The sequence below is a fragment of the Seriola dumerili genome, unplaced genomic scaffold (genome assembly GCF_002260705.1).
Source record: "Seriola dumerili isolate Sdu_G_001 unplaced genomic scaffold, Sdu_1.0 BDQW01000052.1, whole genome shotgun sequence".
Lineage (NCBI taxonomy): Eukaryota > Metazoa > Chordata > Actinopteri > Carangiformes > Carangidae > Seriola > Seriola dumerili.
Window position 1 is genome coordinate 14221401 of NW_019174307.1, and position 22438 is coordinate 14243838.

General features: G+C 39.9%; 1 protein-coding gene across 1 annotated transcript; it reads left to right on the forward strand.

Moving 5' to 3' along the window:
- The first annotated feature begins 153 nt into the window (after positions 1-153).
- On the forward strand, positions 154-19504 carry LOC111218599 (cholecystokinin receptor-like). The gene is made up of 5 exons (XM_022740969.1): positions 154-310; positions 9994-10245; positions 13782-14043; positions 16245-16372; positions 18591-19504. The coding sequence occupies exons 1-5, from the start codon at positions 154-156 to the stop codon at positions 19130-19132; spliced, it is 1341 nt and encodes a 446-aa protein (XP_022596690.1). The 3' UTR covers positions 19133-19504.
- Positions 19505-22438: the final 2934 nt, after the last annotated feature.

A 22438-nucleotide genomic window follows, 5' to 3' on the forward strand; every position in this document is an offset into this window, starting at 1 on the left:
AGCAATGACTTACCTCATTCTGCAGGCCAAGTGAGACGGACTATGGATGCAGAGTCCGGGTATTTCACCACTTCAGAGACTCAGACAAAAATTGACACCAAGTCAGAGATGAACTTTTAGTAGGCTAAGTGTAGACAACGTTAAATCAGAAACATGGATCTGTATGCGCAAAATGAGACCTCTACTTCCCCGGAGTGCGTCGGAGCGCAGACTGGCGTGCAGCACAGCGGAGCCGGTAACGGGAGTTTGGAGCCATCAAACATCACCTGCAACGCCGTCACACTCGTACCCCGGCGCACGAGGCAGAGAGGTGAGCGAACTCACACATAACTCAACATTTACCTCTATAAAATGTCGTATAGTGTATATTTCTACTTTTTAGTGTGAAGTTGTCATATAAATTGATTTAACTTACATCCTGTCAGAGATGAAAAGGAAGCAAAACTACAATACTGCAAGAAAGTTCACTGTGGCTTTCCTTTAAATAACCCAATTCAGCTGAAGGTTAGGCTGTCAGCGCAGGATCACAGATGTGTGAGGCTGGAAAGCCAGCAGATCTCCAATTTCAAAGGAGGGTAAACAGATTATTCATAATATTCACTTCCCTCAAATAACTGGCCCACATAAAAGGAAAAAGAAGAATCAGTGGAACTTTTTTTTTCTTTTTTTTTTTGCTTGAATTTAAAAAATGTCTTTGAAAGACATAGTTCACATAAAGTAATTTTCTAGTTGGAGTGATTTTGGTAAATCTCCGGGAGTAGGTTATGATGCTGATGTGCTTATTAGGTAAAGCTGAGTTATTTGGTTCTATGTTGTTTTATTTTAAGATATTAATCAATGGGGTTACAGTGAAATACAAGAGAGCACACACACGCACACACGCACGCGCACACACACACACACACACACAGAGAAAGAGAGAAACAGTAAGGAGTCAAATCCTGGCCACACAGGGGATTTATTCATAAAAAAAAAACAGTCAGATGGCTGCATATCTGGACTGTGCCTCATTTTCCTGTGTTCTGCTTTTTCAATACTTTCAAAACACTTTATCCAAAATCCAGGGTGTAAGGTTAGAGGGTGTCGTATGTTATACAGATCTTAAAACCCACTGACGCCAATTTGTGATTTTGAGTGATATAAATGAAACTGACTTGACTTGAGCTTGAGCTTGTGAACTAGAGAGAACATGGAAGTGCGTCATCACTCCTGCAATTTCATCGCAGTCCTCCCTCCACCTGCTACTTTCTCAATCAACACTTGCTATTTCTGTCCCTAACAATTGTTTTTCAGTGTTTCCATATGTCGATGAGGTGTGCATGTGCGTGCGTGCGCATGTGTGTGTGTGTGTGTGTGTGTGTGTGTTTGGGGTGAGGGAGGCTGGGCTACGTGTGTATAAAAGACACTGCAGGGATTGAGCATCTTCATTGAGCTGGTGAGAGCATCATAAGTGAGAGACAGGAGCTTCCCAACTGTTGACACACAGTATTATATTCTCAACGGTTTCAGTTAACTTCTGTCATTCCTACCTTTACCTGAAATCAGTAATTTCAAGCACTCAGGGATGGGTATGACTCATTATGCTGAGCTAAATCAGTATTTAGCAAATTACAAACCCACCAAAGACACATTTGACAGGTAGAGATGTCTGGCGAGAATTGCAGCAGCACGGTTAAGGGTGGAGCTTAATCCATTTCTATGCTGCACTATTTAGTTATTTCACACACGCGGTGTCACTCAAAGATTATCACTTCCTTCCAGTGTAGCTTTTCCCTCCCTTTTTTCTCTCTATTTTGCATTCCCACTGTAACGTCAAACAGGACTTTGCACCCGTCATATAAAGGGCAAAAATCAGGATGTGTGAGCCTTTGTATTGCTGCTGTCACCATCTTCACTCCGTCCCTCACTCCAGAAATCAATTACTTTTCCACCATGTCCACTCATTCTTCCCATCTATTCTTTCTGTCCATCACGCCGCTGCTGTGTTTGTGTAGGAGATTGAGTTGTGTCACATTCAAATTCCCACCTGCTCACACTAATATTTCACTATACCAGGGAGGTCTGAGCATTTTCCTGTGACTATATCACATTTCACATTTTTTGTTATTAATGATATAACATGTTTAAAGCTACCAAAACATATCTATGTAATGTAAGCTAGTGTTCATAGTTGCCACTGTGGCAGAAAACATGCACAGCTTTGTCTTCATCAAGCTGTAAAGGACATGTTTAATATCTATGATGTTGTCTGTGGCTCTGAAGGAGCTTTGTCAAGTTGGAGTGAATAACCCTTAAGATTTTACTAGGTTAGGGCTCTGATTACTTAATTAAAGTAAAGCCAGTATTAGAATGTGATGTAGGAGTTTGACAGACATTTACCAGACAGGTCTGGTCAACACACAACCTTTTTTAAAATCTGCCAGGGGCTAATGCATAAAAAGGAAGGAATGGGTGCATTATGCAAAATGCACCCAATGTGTCACTGATATCTCTCTAAAACATTTCAGCATTTAAATATGTCACAGCTGTGTGAGATTTTCAGAATGGATATTGGCATCGACCCCTGACACAGCCTCCAAACCAGAGCAAGCACACCTCAAAGCGAGGAAAAACCTTGTCCACCGATCAGGGGAAACATATCGCTCCATTGGGCGGCATCAAAATGTTGTCACATTGAATGCAGCCCAGGTGTTGTCTCTGTGATTTGGAACCAAAAGCTGCAGCCTCTAAGTGCTTCGTGGCACATGGTTTGACATCCCTGATGTAGACTTGATGTTAAAGTGTCTTTAGCAGATGCCTGTCACACCCTGTTTACTGCACAAGACATAGGTGAACAACAATAGAGTCAATAAAAATGTCAGGATTATCTAGGATTCTGGCTGGTTGTAGTGCAATTCATCGTAGGCTACAGCAGTGGGAGATTGTTACTTTGGAGATGATAATAACGGAAACAAAAGAGAGGTTATCAGTCACTTGCCAGGAACACCCTGTTCAATCCCGGAACACAAAGCAGTTTATTCCTTACACAACAAAGACCCGGCCCTGCTTTTCATTTCTCCCTTCTCTGCCACCACCGTGCTCCACCTCACTCCTGTTTGTATGTATTTCACTACCGCCATCACTCAAACACTCTCATCTCACTCTCCCTGTTTGTTGAGACCTTAGATGCCTGTGCTGTATGCCGTGCTGTTTTGTATTTTGACCGCCGTGACCACAGGCACTGCGGATTTCCTGCTGTAGTCCGTCAGTCAGCAGAGAGTGGTTTTCGTTAAGCGCCTCCATCAACTGTTCTGGGGTGCACTTGGCTTAGTGACAAGGTTCAGATGACATTTACCATGCTGGATTAGCCACTAGCTGTGACATTTACCAATACCTTGGTCTTACAGGAACAGAGCTGGCTTTGCACTGATAGGTGAAGCCACATGAAGGGCCAACTGGGATAGACAGTGACGCACACTGCATATGTATTAGCCAGAGAGGGGGAGTGTGATTCATAGTCAATATAATGTCTGATACACTGAGTGAAAAAAATGAATCCTTAAATATTCATGACTGGAATACGAACGTCATTATTAATTCATCCACTATTTCGTTGCATATGTAATAATAGCCTCTGCCACTGAAGTAAACTTTTAGCTTGAATCACTTCAGTGTTATTGTTAGCATCTGTTCATCAGCCTTTCACACCCAACACTGAAATTCCTGGTAAAGTAACAGTAATGAAGTGTTAGAACCAAGCGGCAACCTGACACGGAAATACCAATAACTGGACTTCTTCGAATGGCTGCTTGAGTCTGGCTCCAAAAGTGAGTCACTCCCCATAGACTCCCATATTAAAATGCCCAACTTTACAGCAGAGATAAACATGTTTACAGCCTGGTACCAAAAATCCAGTTCTAATTTCCTCCTTTATGAAAACTGTACGGGGGAGTGAATTTTATAACTCACTCGTTTAAATTTATTAAGGTTTAAAGTTCTGTATAATTGAGGGAGTGCCGCTTTGAGCGACAGGTCGGTTAGCGTATGACTGCCACAAGCCAGCATGCACTGAAGTCTCAGCTCGACACGCACCCCTCCTCCTTGCCCAATTTGTATTAGCTGGGATTTTGATTTTGATTCACTGACTCATTTGCACAGTTGAATTAAACTGTGTAAAATGTGTATTACATACAGTCGAGTCCAAAAATCTAAGACCCACACTTTCCCATCCACTTAAATGGAAAAGTGTGTGAACACAAGAGTGTCTGATATCAAAGACTGTATGTGTGTAATGTAACCAAATGCAGATACATTACTGAGATATGTGCAGGTAATGGACTCTAATAAGATATAAATGGCATATTAATTGCACCCGTGAATCTGTCAAGATTATCTCAGGTAATTGCAAAGGAGAAAACTCTGGAAATTCCAAAGTAATTTCTTCCCGCAACCTGCTCAGCTGCTCTCCGTGCCTCCGGTCTGTAAACAGAGAGCAGACTGTGTTCCAGAGCCAGTGGTCAGACATGGCTGATGGGCACTGCACACACACTCATGAAACAACAACCCACAACTCCAGTGCCACAGGCTTCCCTTCTGTCATTTGGCTCCCTAAACTGCAAATAACCCTAACCCTCTGAATAATTGATGGGGCTGAATGCTAACAAACCTTGCCAAATGGTCACTGTTGATTTCTGTAATGACTTAATCTTAACTATGAAGGTGTAGCTCCAGTGTTTAATTAAACTTGCACTGAGCCTCTAGCTTCACTGCAGTGTGGTACAGAGATGTGAGCTGGCAGAAAGAGCAGTGATGGTGCAGGAGGCAAGGGAAAAAGCAAAGGGACTGAAAAGGAAGGGATGTAAATTAGTTTGTGAGTTGCCGCTCTGCCAGGTGCTCAGCTATTGATAATCATGAACCTCATCAGAGTTTAAAGGAATAGTTCGACCAACTTTCTTTCATCCTGTTACAAACAAGGAAATATGTTTCCAAATTAGTATTTTGTATTTGACTGGCATATTTCACCAATTCTGTGAGCATACAAAACAAATGTTAAATTCTTAATTAATTATGTTCAAGATATTTAATATTATTATATTAAGGAGATTAAGGAGATTCATAATATTCAGGAGGACTGAATCTTTATATGTAATCATATTTACATGTAATAAAAAAATACACAGCTCTATGTCACTCAGTAGTTTATCAGACCCTGAATAATATAACTATACTACAGGGACTTAGACAGTGTCTGATTAAAATAATCACACAGTAGCTTATGGGAAATCATAAGCTTATAAAAAGCTGATTTCTCTGTCATTAGCTTTGTAGTTATACCTCATGACTTTCTCCAACTTACTGTATCATATCATGTAGAAACAGATGCCCTGTTTTAGCTACCCAACAGTGAGTAATTTTAATAAGTCTGTATATCTGTGGGTGGAATATTCATTATACAGAACCAAACTGCAGCCAGTGACAGTTAGCAGCTACTGTAGCTGATGAGCAAAGTGGAGCATTAAGGAGCTGAAGAGCCAGATATTTTCATTAGGAGGTGGTGGAGACCAAAAACAAAGTTAAAAGAGAGTGAATATTGGATTTAAATGTTGCTCCATAACTGCTGGATAAGTGAATATGCAACTGTTTGTTAACATGTTCACCTTATCAACTTAAAAGGTGATGACATGTCAATGTCAATATTGTTTTCACAACAAGTTTTAAAAAAAAAAGAAAAGAAAAACAAATGCAGGTTTACTCCCTTACGGTCACAAACACTAATAAAGCCTGAAGAGAAGCTGCACACCTGTCCGAGTGTATCATACCAGCTGTACAGCTCTGTCAAGAAGCAAACATTCTGGTCAACCCCAGGCTGGAAGCCAACAATCATAATTTCATGATTTAAACTGTCTTGATGAACATTGTAGTTTTATGCAATGGTCTGAATAAGTCAAGTGAGGCTGTGGAACAGAAGAGAGCACTCTCTGTATATAGTATAAATATTAATCTGTCCCACATATTGGCCACATGAGTGCAGGTAAAGCGCTGGTGAGGTGAGGTGATTAATATAAATGCGTCTGCCCTACACACATGATCATTAGCAGCTATTGGAAGTTCCTGCCTGAAAGAAAGAATGAATGTGCTGAGGGAGTTATCAGCGTTTCCCACACAGCCAGAGAGCACGCACGAAGGCTAACTGGCTCCAATTAGGCAGAAGCTAACATATTTCATTTGGCGGGAGAGAGAGAGAGAGAGAGAGAGACAGTAATAAAGGAGTGAGAGAGCGCTGGTTCTTCTCTCTTACCAATCATCTGTCTGCACATTTACATTACACTTGTGCAGATGCATGTGCACCCTCATGCGCACAGAAGCACAAAATTAAACATTTTAGTCGTTGACATTTGCAAGCCTGTTCTCGTGAAGACACTCCGATGCTCTGCCAGTAGAACAGTACCCACCACATTAGAGGTTACTGCTTTTTATTTGCATGGGAGTGTGTGAGACAGATGGTGAAGCCACATGCCATTGGATGCGAAGACTGTATGTGCATGAGTGTCTATGTGGAGAGAGAGAGGGAGAGAGAGACAGAGTGACTTACTGACTTTTGCTGACCATGCTGAGCCTGAATCACTAAGCCTGCAAGTGATACAAAAACATTTCCGAGTGGCTGGGTGGAGGCCAGAGCATTAAATCAGTTGAGTGACAAGCCGTCACCCTGCTTTCATGTATGAACCACGAGTGTCCACGTGGTTTTGCAGAAGCTAAATCCTCCGTTTGATGTTCCTCTTTCACTTCGTGTCAGCTCTTATGCAGCAGACCTTTCCTGCTCGACCCGCCTTTTGATAAACACACAGATGAGTGTTGTTCAGATAATGTGCCCCAGCCAGTTGTGCACAATTCACATATTTACGTCTGAGGCGGATTGCTGTAAATGAGTATGAGTCAGATTCAGGATTACAATGAACAGATATGACGCAGGCCAGAGGAAATATGGCTGATATACATTTTATTTTGTTCTTAATGCCATTTGTGATGCTGAGGGTCAATGATTTGTGATCCTTAAAGAATAACCCTCAAGGTATTGATAGAGAAAACATTAATCAATGATCGTGAAATTACCAACTGATTCTTAAAAAAAAACAACTGTTACTTATTGTTAGCACAATCTAAAAAGCTGTTTTTTCCTGACATGATGAAAAATGGCATCACATATGAGTCATGTAGCTGTGTGGCTGGCATTGCTGCTTTGTTCCTGTGTTTTTTTTAAGGCTTTGTGCTCTTAGTTGGAAGTGGAAGGAGAGGAAATTGACAGAGAAATAAAGCTAAAGATGGCAAACTGCCGAAAATGGAAAAGGGTAAAGATCAAGACAAGATGCCTGAAAGATGAAATATGCCATGAAAATAGTACGTCATTTACCATCGCCTCTGTGGAAGTGATAGTGATATATTTTCATGGTATTAAGGCTTGAGTGTGTTTGGTTGTACATGCACCTACAACTGTGTCAATGAAGTTTGGTCTTATGTTTGAGTGATGTGATTTCTGTGCTGTGGATGTGGTGCACATGGGTGCCTCTAATCCCCAGGATACAGGCGCAGGTAACCCAATAAAAAGTGTTATGTCTAAGCAGGGGGTTAGGTGACGATAACAGAGGAAGCAGATAACATGGACTTTATAGGATATGATCCAGTGAAGCTGCTAATGGCTGATGGCACCGACAGGCTTTGGGCTGCATGCTACAGTATTTTGTACTTTACAGTATTCTGTATTTGCGGGTGGAAAATGTTAATGTTGGTACTTAAATTTGACTTACAACAAAGGAACTGGTAATGGCACTTAAAGATTGAGAACATAAAGCTAATTAATACTAATTGGCTATGGTGGGCTGCCTTTGTACCAGCTAAAAGCTATTAGCTACTGATCTGAATGTTTATCACATGTAGATGAAATGTTTTTCAGTGTTTCTGAGATCATGCAGCCTCAGATTAAAACACAAAATAACCAAATGCACATAAGGATAAGGATAATTAAAGTAAAAAAAAAAATGTATAAAAAATCATTTTAACTTGGGTATAATGTCATTGTTATACCTTAAAATATTAACTCTTGCTTCCATCCAATATTGAATTCCCAGTGGCTCTAGTTACAATCATATTTTTAACTAGCTGTTGTTCTCAAATGTGTTCATTTATTTTGTAACAATGATCTAATATGGTATCACTACGCAGTACATTAATGTGTGTAGCCTACTTCTATTATTATAGGCATGTTAATATCTGGTATCCCTGGCTCTTTTATTTCAGTCTCTGCATCCTATTGATAAATTACCCAAATAAAGGGGAAAAGATTTGTTGGCCATTTGGATTCAGCTGACACAGGGAATAGTGAATTACTTTGGGTATTGGACTTTAATATCAATGAGCATCATAAGCATTGAACTCACAACCTCAAAACTTCCAAGCAAATCCTCAAACATCATGTGCTACATGGTCAGACATCTACTTTGGGTGCTGAAAATTCACTGCCACCCCTAAGGATCAAACCCAAGACCTCAAACCTCCAGAGTGGCCATCTTACTCCCTGAGCTATTTGAGCATGAGCTGTATTTCTTAGGGACTTTGACTTTTTCCTTTGGACTTCAAAATGTAATGCGCCACACGGGGATCAAACCCAAATCCTTTTACTACCTGAGCTATCCCAGCAGCAGCACTCTGTTTCTCATTGGCTCTAAGGTTCTGAGTTGAATCTTCAGGTAACTTTCTTATTTTGCTGCCTGACTTCCAAAGGATGGACACAAAATGTCTAAGAAAAACCAGTCAAACGTCCCTTACCAACTGGTTCAGGGGGTCAGAGGACTGTTGAGAACCTTTTTTGGTCAAAGGTTCCATCATTGTTCTCCCTAAATTTTGAAGACCCATATCCAAAGGAAAGAGTCATAAGCTCCAAGAAATGATGCTGACATGTGTCTAGTGCCAAGTTTTGAAATCTTGGGTTCAATCCACACGTTGCATTGAGTTTGAAGTTGAACACTTAAATTAACCCCCAAAGCCTTTTTTTTTTTTTTTTTACAACTAGCTCAGGGGGCGATAAGAGTGCTTTGAAGTTTTGAAGTTGTGGGTTCAATCTGTGGTGAAACTTGAAGTCAAACGTCCGGATGAAAGATTTAAGTTTCAATCCTTATGAAGCTCAGTGAAGTGAAGTCCAGCTCCAAAGTGAAGACTGAAAAGAACTCAGAGAGAAGCAGTAGTACAGCAATCCTGTCCTTTCTTGATACCAGGAGCGTCAAAACCAGTCTCCTGCTGGTAAGGTAGGAGTGTGTGTGTGTGTGTGTGTGTGTGTGTGTGTGTGTGTGTGTGTGTGTGTGTGTGTGTGTGTGTGTGTGTGTTGAAGTGATTTTGTTATTTTTTAGGAACTTCAGTGTTAAAGCCTCAACGTTAATTTTCTGGGGTTATGTTGATCTTTGTACCATTATGTGCCTGCAGAGTCAGATTAAACTGCTAGTGAACTGACATGGCCATGTCTTGGACAAGGGCAGTTGCTGTAATGTCTTTATTGTGGCTGTGATGTGTGGTCTTTCACAAGCAGTAACTAACATCACAGGTTATGGTAATTAAAGTGTAGCATTGCATAATTTTCAGGAAAAGCACTGGGCCACTGCAGAGCAGGCCACAGAGCAGCAGAAACAATGCAATATTGCTTTTCCCAATCCAGCTGTAGTGTGTCGCAGTGCAATCACAAACCCCTCCCTTTGCAGGCAGAAATAACACAGTAATAACAGTGTGTTTGCTTTTTAAGATTACTCTTAATACAAGTGCATGTACAATTAGCGTACTAAACTAACCACACACACACATACAAAGAGACAGTTATGAGAAATAGTTGTTGGCTCCAGGCTGTTTGGATCAATAAAGACCAAACGATTTTACTGATCATCATGTAAAACAGACGTGATCAACTGCTTCAGTAAGACAAAGATATTCACACTCTAACATCCCTTCTTCTCCTGTCTTTTTCTGCACCAGATGAGGACCACACGCTGCAGATCCTGCTCTACTCGCTCATCTTCTTCCTGAGCGTATTCGGCAACCTGCTGATCATTGTGGTGCTGACTGTCAACAAGCGCATGCGCACCGTGACCAACACCTTCCTGCTGTCGCTCGCCATCAGTGACCTGATGATGGCCGTCTTCTGCATGCCTTTCAACCTCATCCCCAACATCCTCAAGGACTTCATCTTTGGAGCAGCCATGTGCAAGATCGTGTCCTACCTCATGGGTGAGAGAAGGAGGAGTGGTGAGGGATAAGGGGAGGAGTTAGAGGAGGTGAAGGATGAAGGTTGATGAGAGATGAGAAGGGAAGAAAAGAGGAGAAAATTTGGGGGTGAAAACAGTGGCTAAAGATTAAGGGTTTGGGTCTGTCTTTATATTTCCCAACAGACCTCTGAAATAGCTTCCTTGTTTGCTTATTCATGATTGCCTCTATAGAAGGAAATGCACTCAACAGTGTACTCTAACAAGTAGTAAATTGAGATTTCAGACTTTTTTCATTGAAAGTTTTGTAGGCATTGAATATTGCATAAACTTCATCCTCAGAAAATGACAGAGGATGAATGCAGGGCATGTAGTAAAGAAGAAGTGATGTTGCCTCAAATGAAGGATGCACTTTATAGGCAGCAAAGTTCACACCTTTAAGTCAAATACCTTATTCAGAGCAATTCAGTTAAAATATACAAAATAACTGATCATAAGAAATAACTTGTTACCCCACAGTGTTTCTTTCATATTAATGGTTAGTATCTGTTTTTAAATTTGAAGAATTGCAGTGAACATTCAGTCATTCAAATCAGGTTAAAATTGCCTCTTCAAAAACTATGTTAGCTTTAATTAAAGCTTCACAGGTGCATGTCAGTATATGAATAACATTATTTATGCTGCAGGTAATGGAGTGATTCACAGACACTTTCAGCTGTCTTAAAAAAAGTGAACAGCGTCTTTTAGAGAAACCAGTGATATGCATCGTAGGCCACAAGTGTTATTTGGTTAAACCAACCAATTTCTGAGGTTGGTGTCCTTTAAATTACGTGTAAGCTGTTTGAAGAGAGTGAACACATCAGTTTCAGTATAATCTTTATATAACAGGATTGAGGTGCACATGTGGAGAGGGCCGATATTAAACCATTTTTTGATAGAGCACAGCTATATATATATATCCTCTGTAAAATGTGAATGATAATCTTTTTCCTGAGACCTTTGCTTCATAGTGGAAGCAGTTTCAGTGCAGTTCGATATGAAATGCCATTCGTATCCGATCTAACTGAATTTGTCGCAGCGCCGTCATATTTCATATTCCTTTGGGGTGAGCGCTTGCAGATTGGAGGTCAGTCACCTTTTGATGGAGGTTAGAAGTACGTCTGGCAGTCAATGGTAGAGACATGTTTGGAATAATTTTCAGAAAAAAAAAATCTAATTTCTAGATTATGGTGAGAAAGAGTAAACCCTGCTTAAATGCCTTGGAACTTTAGGGAATTCATTTGACTCTATGAATAGTTACAGACAGCGAAGTATGGGAAAAAAAAGATAAATATTACTTCTATCTTTCATAACAGTGACTTAGCATCTCATAATTACAGGAATGTATCATTACTTCTTGTTATCCTATCATGTTATACTGTATTATTAGCCCCAGAGCCTAACAAGAAGTCAGGCATGTAACTGGTAAAGTGACATATACTGTCTTGAACTATAGAGTCACATTTATAACACTGTAAACTGAACATCTTTGGGGTTTTGACTGTTACTACAAAAGCTATTTGGTAGTAACAGTATAGAATAGTTTACTCTCATTTAGAAGTGTAAACTATTTTTTTTTTCCCAATGATTTCCATGCACAGCACTTCATTTTGTTTACTTTGTAATCTGAGTCACTGCCTACATCTGATTTTTTTTTTCTGTTAAATAGAAACAAATGGAAATTCAGTTTGATTATCTGACTAATCCCTTATTGCTTTTAGAAGCCACTGACTTGCATCCAATAGAAAATGAAGGGAATGGGCTACTGGGACTTTGCAGCTCATTACTGTTGGCTACTACTAAAATTAAATTCCATTCATCCCATGCATTGATTTATTACACTTGTTAACCTGCGCTGCAACAACCATGGAAACAAGCAGCAATCAGGAAGTTAACAAGTTCTCTGACCACCACTTTACAAAAAGTATAGATTAACATTAATCAGCTTTACAACCACAGACCATCATCATTATCTTTCCCATTTGTGGGAGGTTTAATGGCGCAGATTCTCAGTGTTTTTGCCTTCAATATTCACTTGACTAAGTGATCATTTTCCTAGTTCACATCAAAGTGATAATTGTGCTTCTAGCTGAGTTCTCTTCTTTGGTCGTATGTCTAAATCAAGAAGCGGCTCATCATCAGTGTTTACAGTGTCTGTCAACCAAAGATGTTAAGCTAAGCTAACCTGCTGCTGGCTGTAGCTTTACTGTACAGACTCACGGCAAAAAAGTAAATAAGAATATTTCCTTAAATGTTGAATTATCCCTTCAATTAGAATATAGGACTATAACATGAAAATACTTTGTACCCAGTTTCAGAATCTTATATCATAATACATATGATATCAGGTCAGTATTGGTTGATGCAATAACTGGATGGATGGAACTAATACGACTTTACTGTTGTGTTAAATTTACAACAGTGTGTCATATTTTATAAGTTGATAGGTTTTGTATGTAAAAATATTACATACAATGTAAATTGTAATAGAGCTGTCAGGAAAATGTAAATACCATAACACAGTACTTGAGTTGATGTAGGCTACTCAGTTACTCTCCACCACTGCTTTGCAATAATTATAGTTAAGTTATTATAATTAGGTTAGGAGAAGAAAAACCTATAGAAGAATACAGTAATCAATAAAAGAAATAAAAAAACAAGATCCTTGGAAGAAATACAGTATAATGTAGAGGTAATACTTTCGTGCTCTCCTGCAACCATCTACTGACTCATCTATAACGACAAATAAAAGTCAACATCAAAATGGAAAAGTGAATAAAAAAGAGAATCATTGAAGTAAGAGATGGAGAAAATAACAACAAAATCATCAATGTTGAGTAAATAAGAAATTTAGAAACAAATAAAATGAACAACAGGAACACTGTGTTGCCGCTGAAAGAAAAGCCGACTGAGATTTGAAAAGAAAAGTTGATTAAGCAAAGCACAGAGCTTGTGAATGAAGGAGAGCCATCAGCATGATGCACTGAGTGAAGGTAAACAAACCCCAGGGAGAGTGTTGGCTGATTGGTGCTTCAGTGGGGTCTGCTCTTAAGCTTCCCTCAGACAACATAGTGCACCACTGGATCCTGACTCTCTCTTTCTCTCTCACACACACACGCGCATACATATGCACACAAAGGCACACATACACAGTATGTATCCTTGCTGAGGTAAAGAGTAATTTCCCGTCTTGTCCTGTCAGGAGGGAGACGGCAGATCACATCAATGGCCTAGGCCAACATGATTTCCTCTACCACAAGACTCTGATAACCATCCCCACCTCCATGCCTCGCATTATATTCATTTGGAAGCACGTCTCCAAACATCACAACATTTTTTTTCTCAGTTATGATTGCAGATATTAACACACAACACACACATCAACAAACACATTATTGTTACTTTTCATTATGAATCCAAACTCTGAACGATAATAACTTTTCATTCATCAAAATAAAAGATATGTTACAGATAGTCGTACGTTTATTTACTTTCTGAATAATCCGTTTTGTTTTCCTTCAGGCATATCAGTGAGCATCTCCACGTTTAGCTTGGTTGCCATAGCGATTGAGCGCTACAGCGCCATCTGTAATCCCTTGAAGTCACGGGTATGGCAAACACGTTCCCATGCCTATCGGGTGATTGCGGCTACGTGGGTGCTGGCCTTCATCATCATGATCCCATATCCAATCATCAGTCACCTGGAGTCTTTTCAGCGCCGTGACAACACCACAGGGCACCAGTGTCGACACAAGTGGCCCCTTGCAATGGCAGAGCAGACCTGGTGAGTGTCTGGGTTTCACATGGTGTGTCTGTTACTTTTCTGTTTCTTTTATCACAGATTTACTATCTACAACAATAAAACGAAAACTGCTCAGTTTGTTATTATAATAAGTAGTTTAATAATAAAGCACTGCATGTTTCACAGGATCCTCATATGTTTTTTATGCAGAATCTTAATCTGGTAAATTGTCATTCAAATTGTCAAATGAAAAATACTTAAGTAAAGTTCAAGTAAGTTAAAATTGTACTTAAGTACAGTTCTTGGGTAAATGTGCTTAGCTAAAGAAAACTCTCTGAAGCCTAAACAATTAGATCTGGTTTTAATTTATGCTTTGATTGAGGCACGGTGAGATTAACAGACGATATATACAGTATCTTAAGTATGTATACACTGCACAGAATATTAGAAAGTTTGGGGATATACAGAAATACTGTGAGTCTGATATGTTAGAGATGGAATCATTAGCCACTGATCCCCTGGAAGTAAATAGAAAGCTGCGTGAATACAAGTCTTCCTCCTGGATTAAGGTACACTGCTAGTGGCACTGAAGGATATGTTCACGCTCACCAGGCTGACCTTTGATGAGGAAAATTGTATTGACCGAGCACAAAACATTTTTTTGTTCCAACAGCCAAATTCATTAAAAAACACAAAATCAATAAAACAAACAGAGGTTAGTGGGAACATCCAAACCACACACGTGTCCATACATCACAATATCTTCTCCTAAGGCTGTGATTGGATCTACTTCCTGTTTCATTGACAACTCTCCTGATGAGAAAAATGTGTCCTGCTCTAACAGGCGAATTAGTTCAATTTAGGAAAGGAATTGTCATTTAAAAGATGAATTTCTTATAATGGGGATGATAACAAAACATTTTGGTAGTGTTGTAACTTTAACTGGAGAGATACAGTGGCTGCTTTTCTTTCCTTGCTGAGCTTCATCAATTGGATCTCCAGGGTATTGCAGCCCACAACAGCATAGAAAATGCAGCTTATCATAAAACTTGCAGTCAAGTCATGAATCTTTTTTACTCTCCCACAGCTTCTAGTGTGGACAATCTGCTGTTTTGTATCAAATAAACTTCAGATGAACTGTGTCTTAGAGTGTGTGTGTGTGTGTGTGTGTGTCTGTGCATTTGTCAACAAGGCACTCTACACTGAAACATCTAATTTACTTCCATGTTTGGATCTGGAGCCTGTTTCAAGCAGCTCTCACTTTCTGTGTATTGGCTGTTTTCATGGAAATGTTGGGGCAGATGAAGACAGCAGACGGATGTTTCTGTGTTTTTGTTTGGACTTAGGCTGGAACAGGCTCTGGGGTAATTTCAGACAACCCTGCATATATCTGTGTGTATTTGCGCACAGTTGAAAATTGTCTGTTGTGTGTGTGTGTTTGTGTGTTTGTGTGTGTGTGTGTGTGTGTGTGTGTGTGTGTGTGTGTGTGTGTGTGTGTGTGTGTGTGTGTGTGTGTGTGTGTGTATTTGTGTATTTTAGTGCCCTTGTGTTTGATTCTATGACTTCAGGTTTGATTATGGATGTATAAATCTACACATGGGCACTAGACCCAGATTGTGTCTGTAGTGTATTACTATTACATTTGAGTCACAGAGCTGAGCATCATTTTAGCAACACAAAGGGTCATTTTTCAACATTTACAGCTGTTATTTGCAGTACAGGAAGTTCACTGCCAACATGGATTAAAAAAAAATCTTTGTCAGCTGCATGATAAAAATCATTGTGTGTTAATTTGTATAAAATATTAAATAATAGCTACACTAGTACAGGTGAATCTTTGTTCAGGTTGTATAAACTGAGCAAGGACATATGTCAGGCTACCATTTTCATTTTGGATTAGCAGGGAACTGCAACTTGGGAAACAGGTTTTTTATTTATTTACTTATGAAGCAATGAATTGGATTTTTTTTTTCATTTAGATAATTATAGTCTTGGAGCATTCTGGAAATGCCTTTACCGGTAGTAAGTTTTGGTTGAAGGACATTTTAATCATTCTAGGTTTTTCAAAGATTGCTGGATATCTGTTTTTCTGAATAAAACAAGAATCTGATCTGTGCCTTGAATGAACAGGCAATGGTAATACATTACACATGAGATATAGAGTCTGAGGATACCTGAGTGTGAACATGCACCATTTTCCTTCTGCATCAATGCTGAGATTTTTTACCTCTTTTCTCTTTTAGGTACATTCTGCTTCTGCTTGTTCTCTTCGCAATCCCAGGAGTGGTGATGATTGTGGCTTATGGGCTGATCTCCAGGGAACTTTATAGAGGCATCCAGTTTGAGATGGGCCACAAAAAAGACTCAGCTGGTGAGACTGTGTGCACGATATGTGGAAATGATTAAGAAAACAGTTATCCCACAGGGCAGTTTGGCCAACAGCCAGTGAAGAATACAAAAATAGAAGACTGAAGAGGAATTTCATTTTAATCACAAGAATTTCATTAGCGCCACAATCACTGTAATGAGTTCAGGTTACGTGAAACATAACCTTTTGTGGGCATGGGATGACAGCGGCATGGAGTGTGTTTGCTGGTGCTCCATTAGAGGATGGAATTGGCTGGCAGCTGTTGGCCTGGACATCACCATCTGTTTGGTCTCAGAGAGAAAGAGGTTGCATAAAAAAGGGCTTGAGAGACAAGAGCATGGGGTAAAAAACAAACAGAAAAATTAGGAGGGAAATGATGCAGAATTTCCTTAGAGATTTTACAATAACCTGTGTTTTATTTAATAATCCAGGAATGGTTTAGCGAATTGTGTATGAACTCTCTACAGGATCAGTTTCTGTTTCTATTTTCTTGCTTTAGGGCTCTTTTTACTAAGGAGAGCAGGATAACTAAATATTATCAAAAAACTGCAATATCCGCTGATGGGTGATTACTGTGGGTCAGCAGGAATTGGTTACCACTTTTCTGCCTATTAAGAGGAGCTGCAGTGTGATGCACTCAAAATAAACCTCACAAATGTATCATCACAGAGCTGTGGTGCTACTCCACTAGAAGGGAATTTCTTTAAGATAAAAGTCAGGCAGGCATGGAAGTTGTTGCATAGTCACATGCTCCACACACAGTACCATCCACTAGTATATGCCCGTGTCGTATCTCTAACAAATGGTGGTTCGCATAAACATTGAGCACTAACTCTATCTGCATATCTCAAATACAGAGCTCCAAATCCTCAACTGCCTGCTTTAAGCGATTTAGCATTCAGTTATATGCAAATGTTTCTTTAAATATACGTTCACGCTCATCGCGCTTGTTTTTCAGGCTCTGTCGGAGGGTTTGTTACCTCAGGGACAATGTGGTCAAATTATGGCCAAATTAAAATATATGCCATTGGTGCAATTAGTGGTTAAAAACCCAGTGTGAAGGAAGAAATTGCTTTAAAGGTTTGGTTTATACTGAAGTCTAGCCACACAGATACCGTTGGCTTGATTGCTATTTTTTAAGATCTCACCAATGGCATGCGTGCAGCAGCTCATAATGGGTAGGCTGCAGTAGAAAACAAACATACCTTTGTCAAGTCCACAGCTATGGAAGGCTATTATTGTCATCCAAGGAGGAAAAACTACAACATACTAATGTAATAATGTAACAAATAGATGAAGGCTCTTGACACAAAAACTTCATTTTTTTGCCTTTGACAAAAATACTCCCCTTTTCCCCACAGTCTTGTTTGCTTCCACTCTGCCTCTATTTAAGTGCCAGTAGGAACCAGGTAGTATTTTATTTGTACATTACATATTTTTCTGATATTTTCTTGTGTTTTGTGTATCCAATCTTATTATACAAACTTAAGTATTAATGATACTCTCTGTGTCCCCACTGATCCTGCAGCCCAAAGTGTATGACCATGCAGAGCAAAGGCGCTGATAAATGTGTGTAAATACATCCGTGTTTGCAAACTCCCAATCTAGTGTAAAAAGAATCATGTGTGCCTGGGATGGGCCAGATCTGATACCAAGTAATACCGAGGCCAAAATCACTGATATATGACATATACGATACCAGTACAGATCCCTGCTTTTTATTAATAAAGCCGCTGATGTACTATCAACTCGGCAAGGGCCATGTGAATGTATCATTAATTTGCCTCCCAGTGATTAACATGAAGTATTTCTTTTTATTATTCTCTGTTAGATACTTAATCACATGCATATCAAAATACAAGACTTGTTTTACTGGTAAATTAGAAATATTTATCATGTGAATTCCCTGAACTAATGAGGCGACTGCTGCTCACATGCACACAACAGAAGCAGAGGAGCAGAGTGCAGACACTAAGATGTGCATGTTCATTTGCCCACAAAGTAACTGAGATTCAGTTAGTTTTTGTTGATATCGATACTTCAGGTACTGATCAGGCCACCCCTACAGTAGCATGAATGGAGTCCATCTGGCCCTCAACAACATCAGCGAAGTACAATAAAAGCAAGAAGATTCACAAAACGGAGACATTACTCATGTATTAGTGTTTTTTAACATTTCATTCACAGATACCCTCCTCTTTCAATCTGCTCTCCCATACAGATGTGAAGAACGGCCTGACCTCCACTGTGTCTACTGGCAGTGATGATGGAGATGGTTGCTACGTTAATGTCGTCCAGAGGCCGCACTCGATGGAGATGTCCACTATGGCTGCATCAGGCAGGTCTATCAAGGCCGAGCGGCCACGCAGCAACACATCTGAGGCCAAACTGGAGGCCAAGAAGCGAGTCATTCGCATGCTGGTGGTCATTGTTGTCCTGTTCTTCCTCTGCTGGATGCCGGTGTACTGTGCCAACACCTGGCGGGCTTTTGACGACAGGTCCGCCAAAAATGCCCTGTCAGGGGCCCCCATCGCTTTCATCCATTTGTTGTGCTACACCTCTGCCTGCGTCAACCCGATTATTTACTGCTTCATGAACACACGTTTCCGTAAAGCTCTGCTCACCACGTTCTCATGCTGTGCTGCGCCTTGCCATCGCCGTCGTCGTGGCGGGCTACGGGACAACGAGGAGGATGTTATGGCAACGGGAGCGTCCATGTCCAAGTTCAGTTACACTACAGTCAGCACCATGGGAACCTGCTGAGCCAGATGGATGCAGGCACCAGGAAAGACAGTTACTACGGCAACACAGCACCCCACATCCTTGTCTTTAGGCCAACTCTGCACTCATAGTGACTGTGACGTGGAGTGGAAAAACAGGCCATATAATGTAGCAGTATAAAAGCTTCATGTATGACTGTGACTAAACTTATGTAGGTAATATTTAATGAAACCAAGTCTTACAGTGTAAATACTAGCATAGCTATACTGAAAAAAGCACAAAAAACATAGTAGACAGTTATCTGTTGTCACAGTGGACCAATGCCTTTATGGCAGGGCGTGCGCGTGTGTGTATTACTAGTGCGGAGGATATGAGTAGTGGTGAGCTGTATGATATGTGAGGGAGGCAATCTTGATAACTTAGTAGTCATTATGTAGCTGTAAAAATAGTGTTTTATATTTTGCTCTCAGTTCTAATGTTTATCAGTGTTAATGATGATAACGCAATTGCCTTGTGGACTAAGTGCCTGCTACTAAATATTGTGTACTGTGTTTGTCTGCTGTTGATTTTTCCGTCATTCAGTATGAGGGCAACATAATTGCAGGCAAGTTGTAACCTGAAGGGGTTGGAAGTAACGTTTAAAGACTCAAAAGATCTTCTAAACGAACTCAACATCTTCTTTAGAACTTAGGAATTTCCTCCAGATGGGAGTTGATAAGATTAATAAATTGTCTGTTCTACTTGGCTACATGGTTTACAGAAAAAAAAAAAAAACTTCAGAGGCATAAACTGTTTACAGTACATGGGCGATGTTGATGCCTTGTGTTGTGGTTGTCAACTGTAATGCTAGTCACCTTTGTGTTGTTTAGTTTGTAGAGATGGATTTTTCTTTGTATCCTCCAGGGTTTATTTGTACGATGTTCTTGCAGCTGAACACAGTAACAAATATGACAAGGGAGACTTGACACCTTGAACTGACTTGGCACTTTCTTTCTCATTTGAGGGTCTCCTTTTTTGAGGGCAGTAAATTGGCACAACTGGAAACAAATCTGAGCTATTTTAAGAGACCTTACAAACAATCGTATTTTGGAATATCAATTTAATACTTTGATAAATTTCATGGTACAGTATCAGAAGATTGTAGCTTAGAGCTGTACGACAACCCACCACAGCTCCCCTCTTTGTCTCTGTGTCACATCTGTGGACCCTTTCTTTTTCCTTTTTTTTTTTTTTTTTTTTGCAGCTTATGAAAAGTGTGACTTACTACTCTAAAACTAGAGGCCTTAAGGGGAAAAGCTTATTTGTGACACTACGTTCAAGTTCAGTGATTAACCTTATTTGTGTATGGTTGGATGAGTAACTCGTAATCTGGTGCATTTCAGTGACTTGTCTTTGTGTTGTGTGTGTAGTGCTTGGTGAAGACAAAAACTTAATTATAATTATAATGTACCAAGCAAGTCTTTTGACTCACAATGACATAATTTAAAACAAAAATTTAAAAGAAGGAGTCACGCGCATATGTTAATTCTGTTGTACAGTAGCTTACACAGACAGTAAATGTTGCTAATATATTGTTACTATATATGTACTGTCTGACAACATCGAAGAGTAATTTTCATGAACAATAAGTTCAGGGCAGCCTTACGGTATGTTTTAAAAGAGGTTACAAGAGGATCAAGTACCTACAGCATTTACGAATAAGCTCAGTGAGTTGCTGTCCCCGTGTAGCTCACCTGCAGGCTACAGAATGGCAGCCAGGTTTCAGAGGTCGCTGTTTGTCAGGCCTGACTCTGGCTCCCCCGCTCACCTCACAGTAATTGTGTTACGACCTCAAACCTGCCTGGCTGAGAGGATATTTCACTGAGTGCACCAAAGCACAACGCTGTCAGTCTCACAAAAATAGATGAATGACCCGCACTTGTGAGCATGTTTTGGATGATTCTACATCAGCCCGCAGCTTTTGCAGTTTATTGTGTACACTGTTCCCTTTGTGTATAAAATATAAATCATACTGATACCTTACTGCTTTAGGCGATACAACAGCAAGGCAGAGAATTTTATTGGCTGAAACCTCAGTCTGTGTTTTAGAAAATCTGACAATCTTGGTGACATGGCTAGACTAGGACAATAAAATCGTACACTTATGTGCTAATCAATTAGTTTCTGCTACCGCTGCTACAGTCACAGAACTTTACCTCCACACATGTCGACTGTAGAGAGGAGGACAAAACCCCATCATCTTTAAAACACAAGATACAGGCCTTTGTATGAATGGCTTTGTCCTTAAATATGCACATACAGTAAAACCAAAGTGAGATCATGGTAGATAGACTGTGCTTTTCAAATCAGAATGCCTGTCTGATCTCTCAGTCCCAGTGTTAAATTGTGGAAAAGCAGATGTTTTCTTCCTGCTGTAAATAGAGAGGAGGTGTTTCAGTCTACAAGTAGTGTTTCCCAGAAAGAGGAATACTATCCGTCTGTGTTGATGTTTATGAGTGACACTTAGAAAGTGTTTCTTCTCCGGAAAGCTGTGAGAGGCTGATTTCCCTGTGGTGTCACCGAGGCCATTTGATGTTATGACTTGCCCCCCCACCCAACCTCATCCAGTCGCTACAAATACACACACACACACACACACACACACACACATACGCACAGTACTCCTGCTTAAACTGGTTATTATGCACTTGCTCACAACCAATTACAGACAGATACCAATAATATATTCTTTTCCTTCTTCACAAAATGAATACTGGCCATGAAAATGAAAATATCTGTGATGATAAATTCTCAGTAGATAATGGTTTGATCTCCAATTAACATATTCCACTTATGTAGTATAAGTAAATGTCAGTGCGAATAGAGTTTCTAAAGGTTACAGTAAATGTCACCTTCAGTCCTCTGTTTAAAAATGGTACGTTGGTGTTAATATTCACAAGCTTCATAGTATATGTAACATGTATTCTTCGGGAATAGAAATGATGTTGGCAGAAATGGCTTCTTCAAAATAACACTTACAGTTTAGTCATGTATCAGGGAATGTTATTAATATGTTCAGATGTCAGTTAAAGAGGCATAGTAAAAAGAGAAAAATTATTTGAGCAATTCACAGATTGTGTTGCCCAGGGCTCTGTGAGTTTAAAGCTGCACTCATCAATATTTTTGACATTATCAATGGAGCAAATTATGACTTGCAATGTGAAAGAGGTCAGTGGTAGTGATGAACTCACAGAGAATTATCACCCATCTTTGCAGTTCAACTCAGCTCCACATTGTTTTTGACTATTTTGCATCACGGTTTTGGTTTTCTGATCCACAGTTCTGTTCTCATCATCATGCGGCATCAGG

Coding starts and splice junctions, on each gene's coding strand:
- LOC111218599 (XM_022740969.1), top strand. CDS start 154: ATGGATCTGTATGCGCAAAATGAGACCTCTACTTCCCCGGAGTGCGTC. Junction 311..9,993: donor CCGGCGCACGAGGCAGAGAG/GTGAGCGAACTC, acceptor TTTCTGCACCAG/ATGAGGACCACACGCTGCAG. Junction 14,044..16,244: donor GCAATGGCAGAGCAGACCTG/GTGAGTGTCTGG, acceptor TTTCTCTTTTAG/GTACATTCTGCTTCTGCTTG.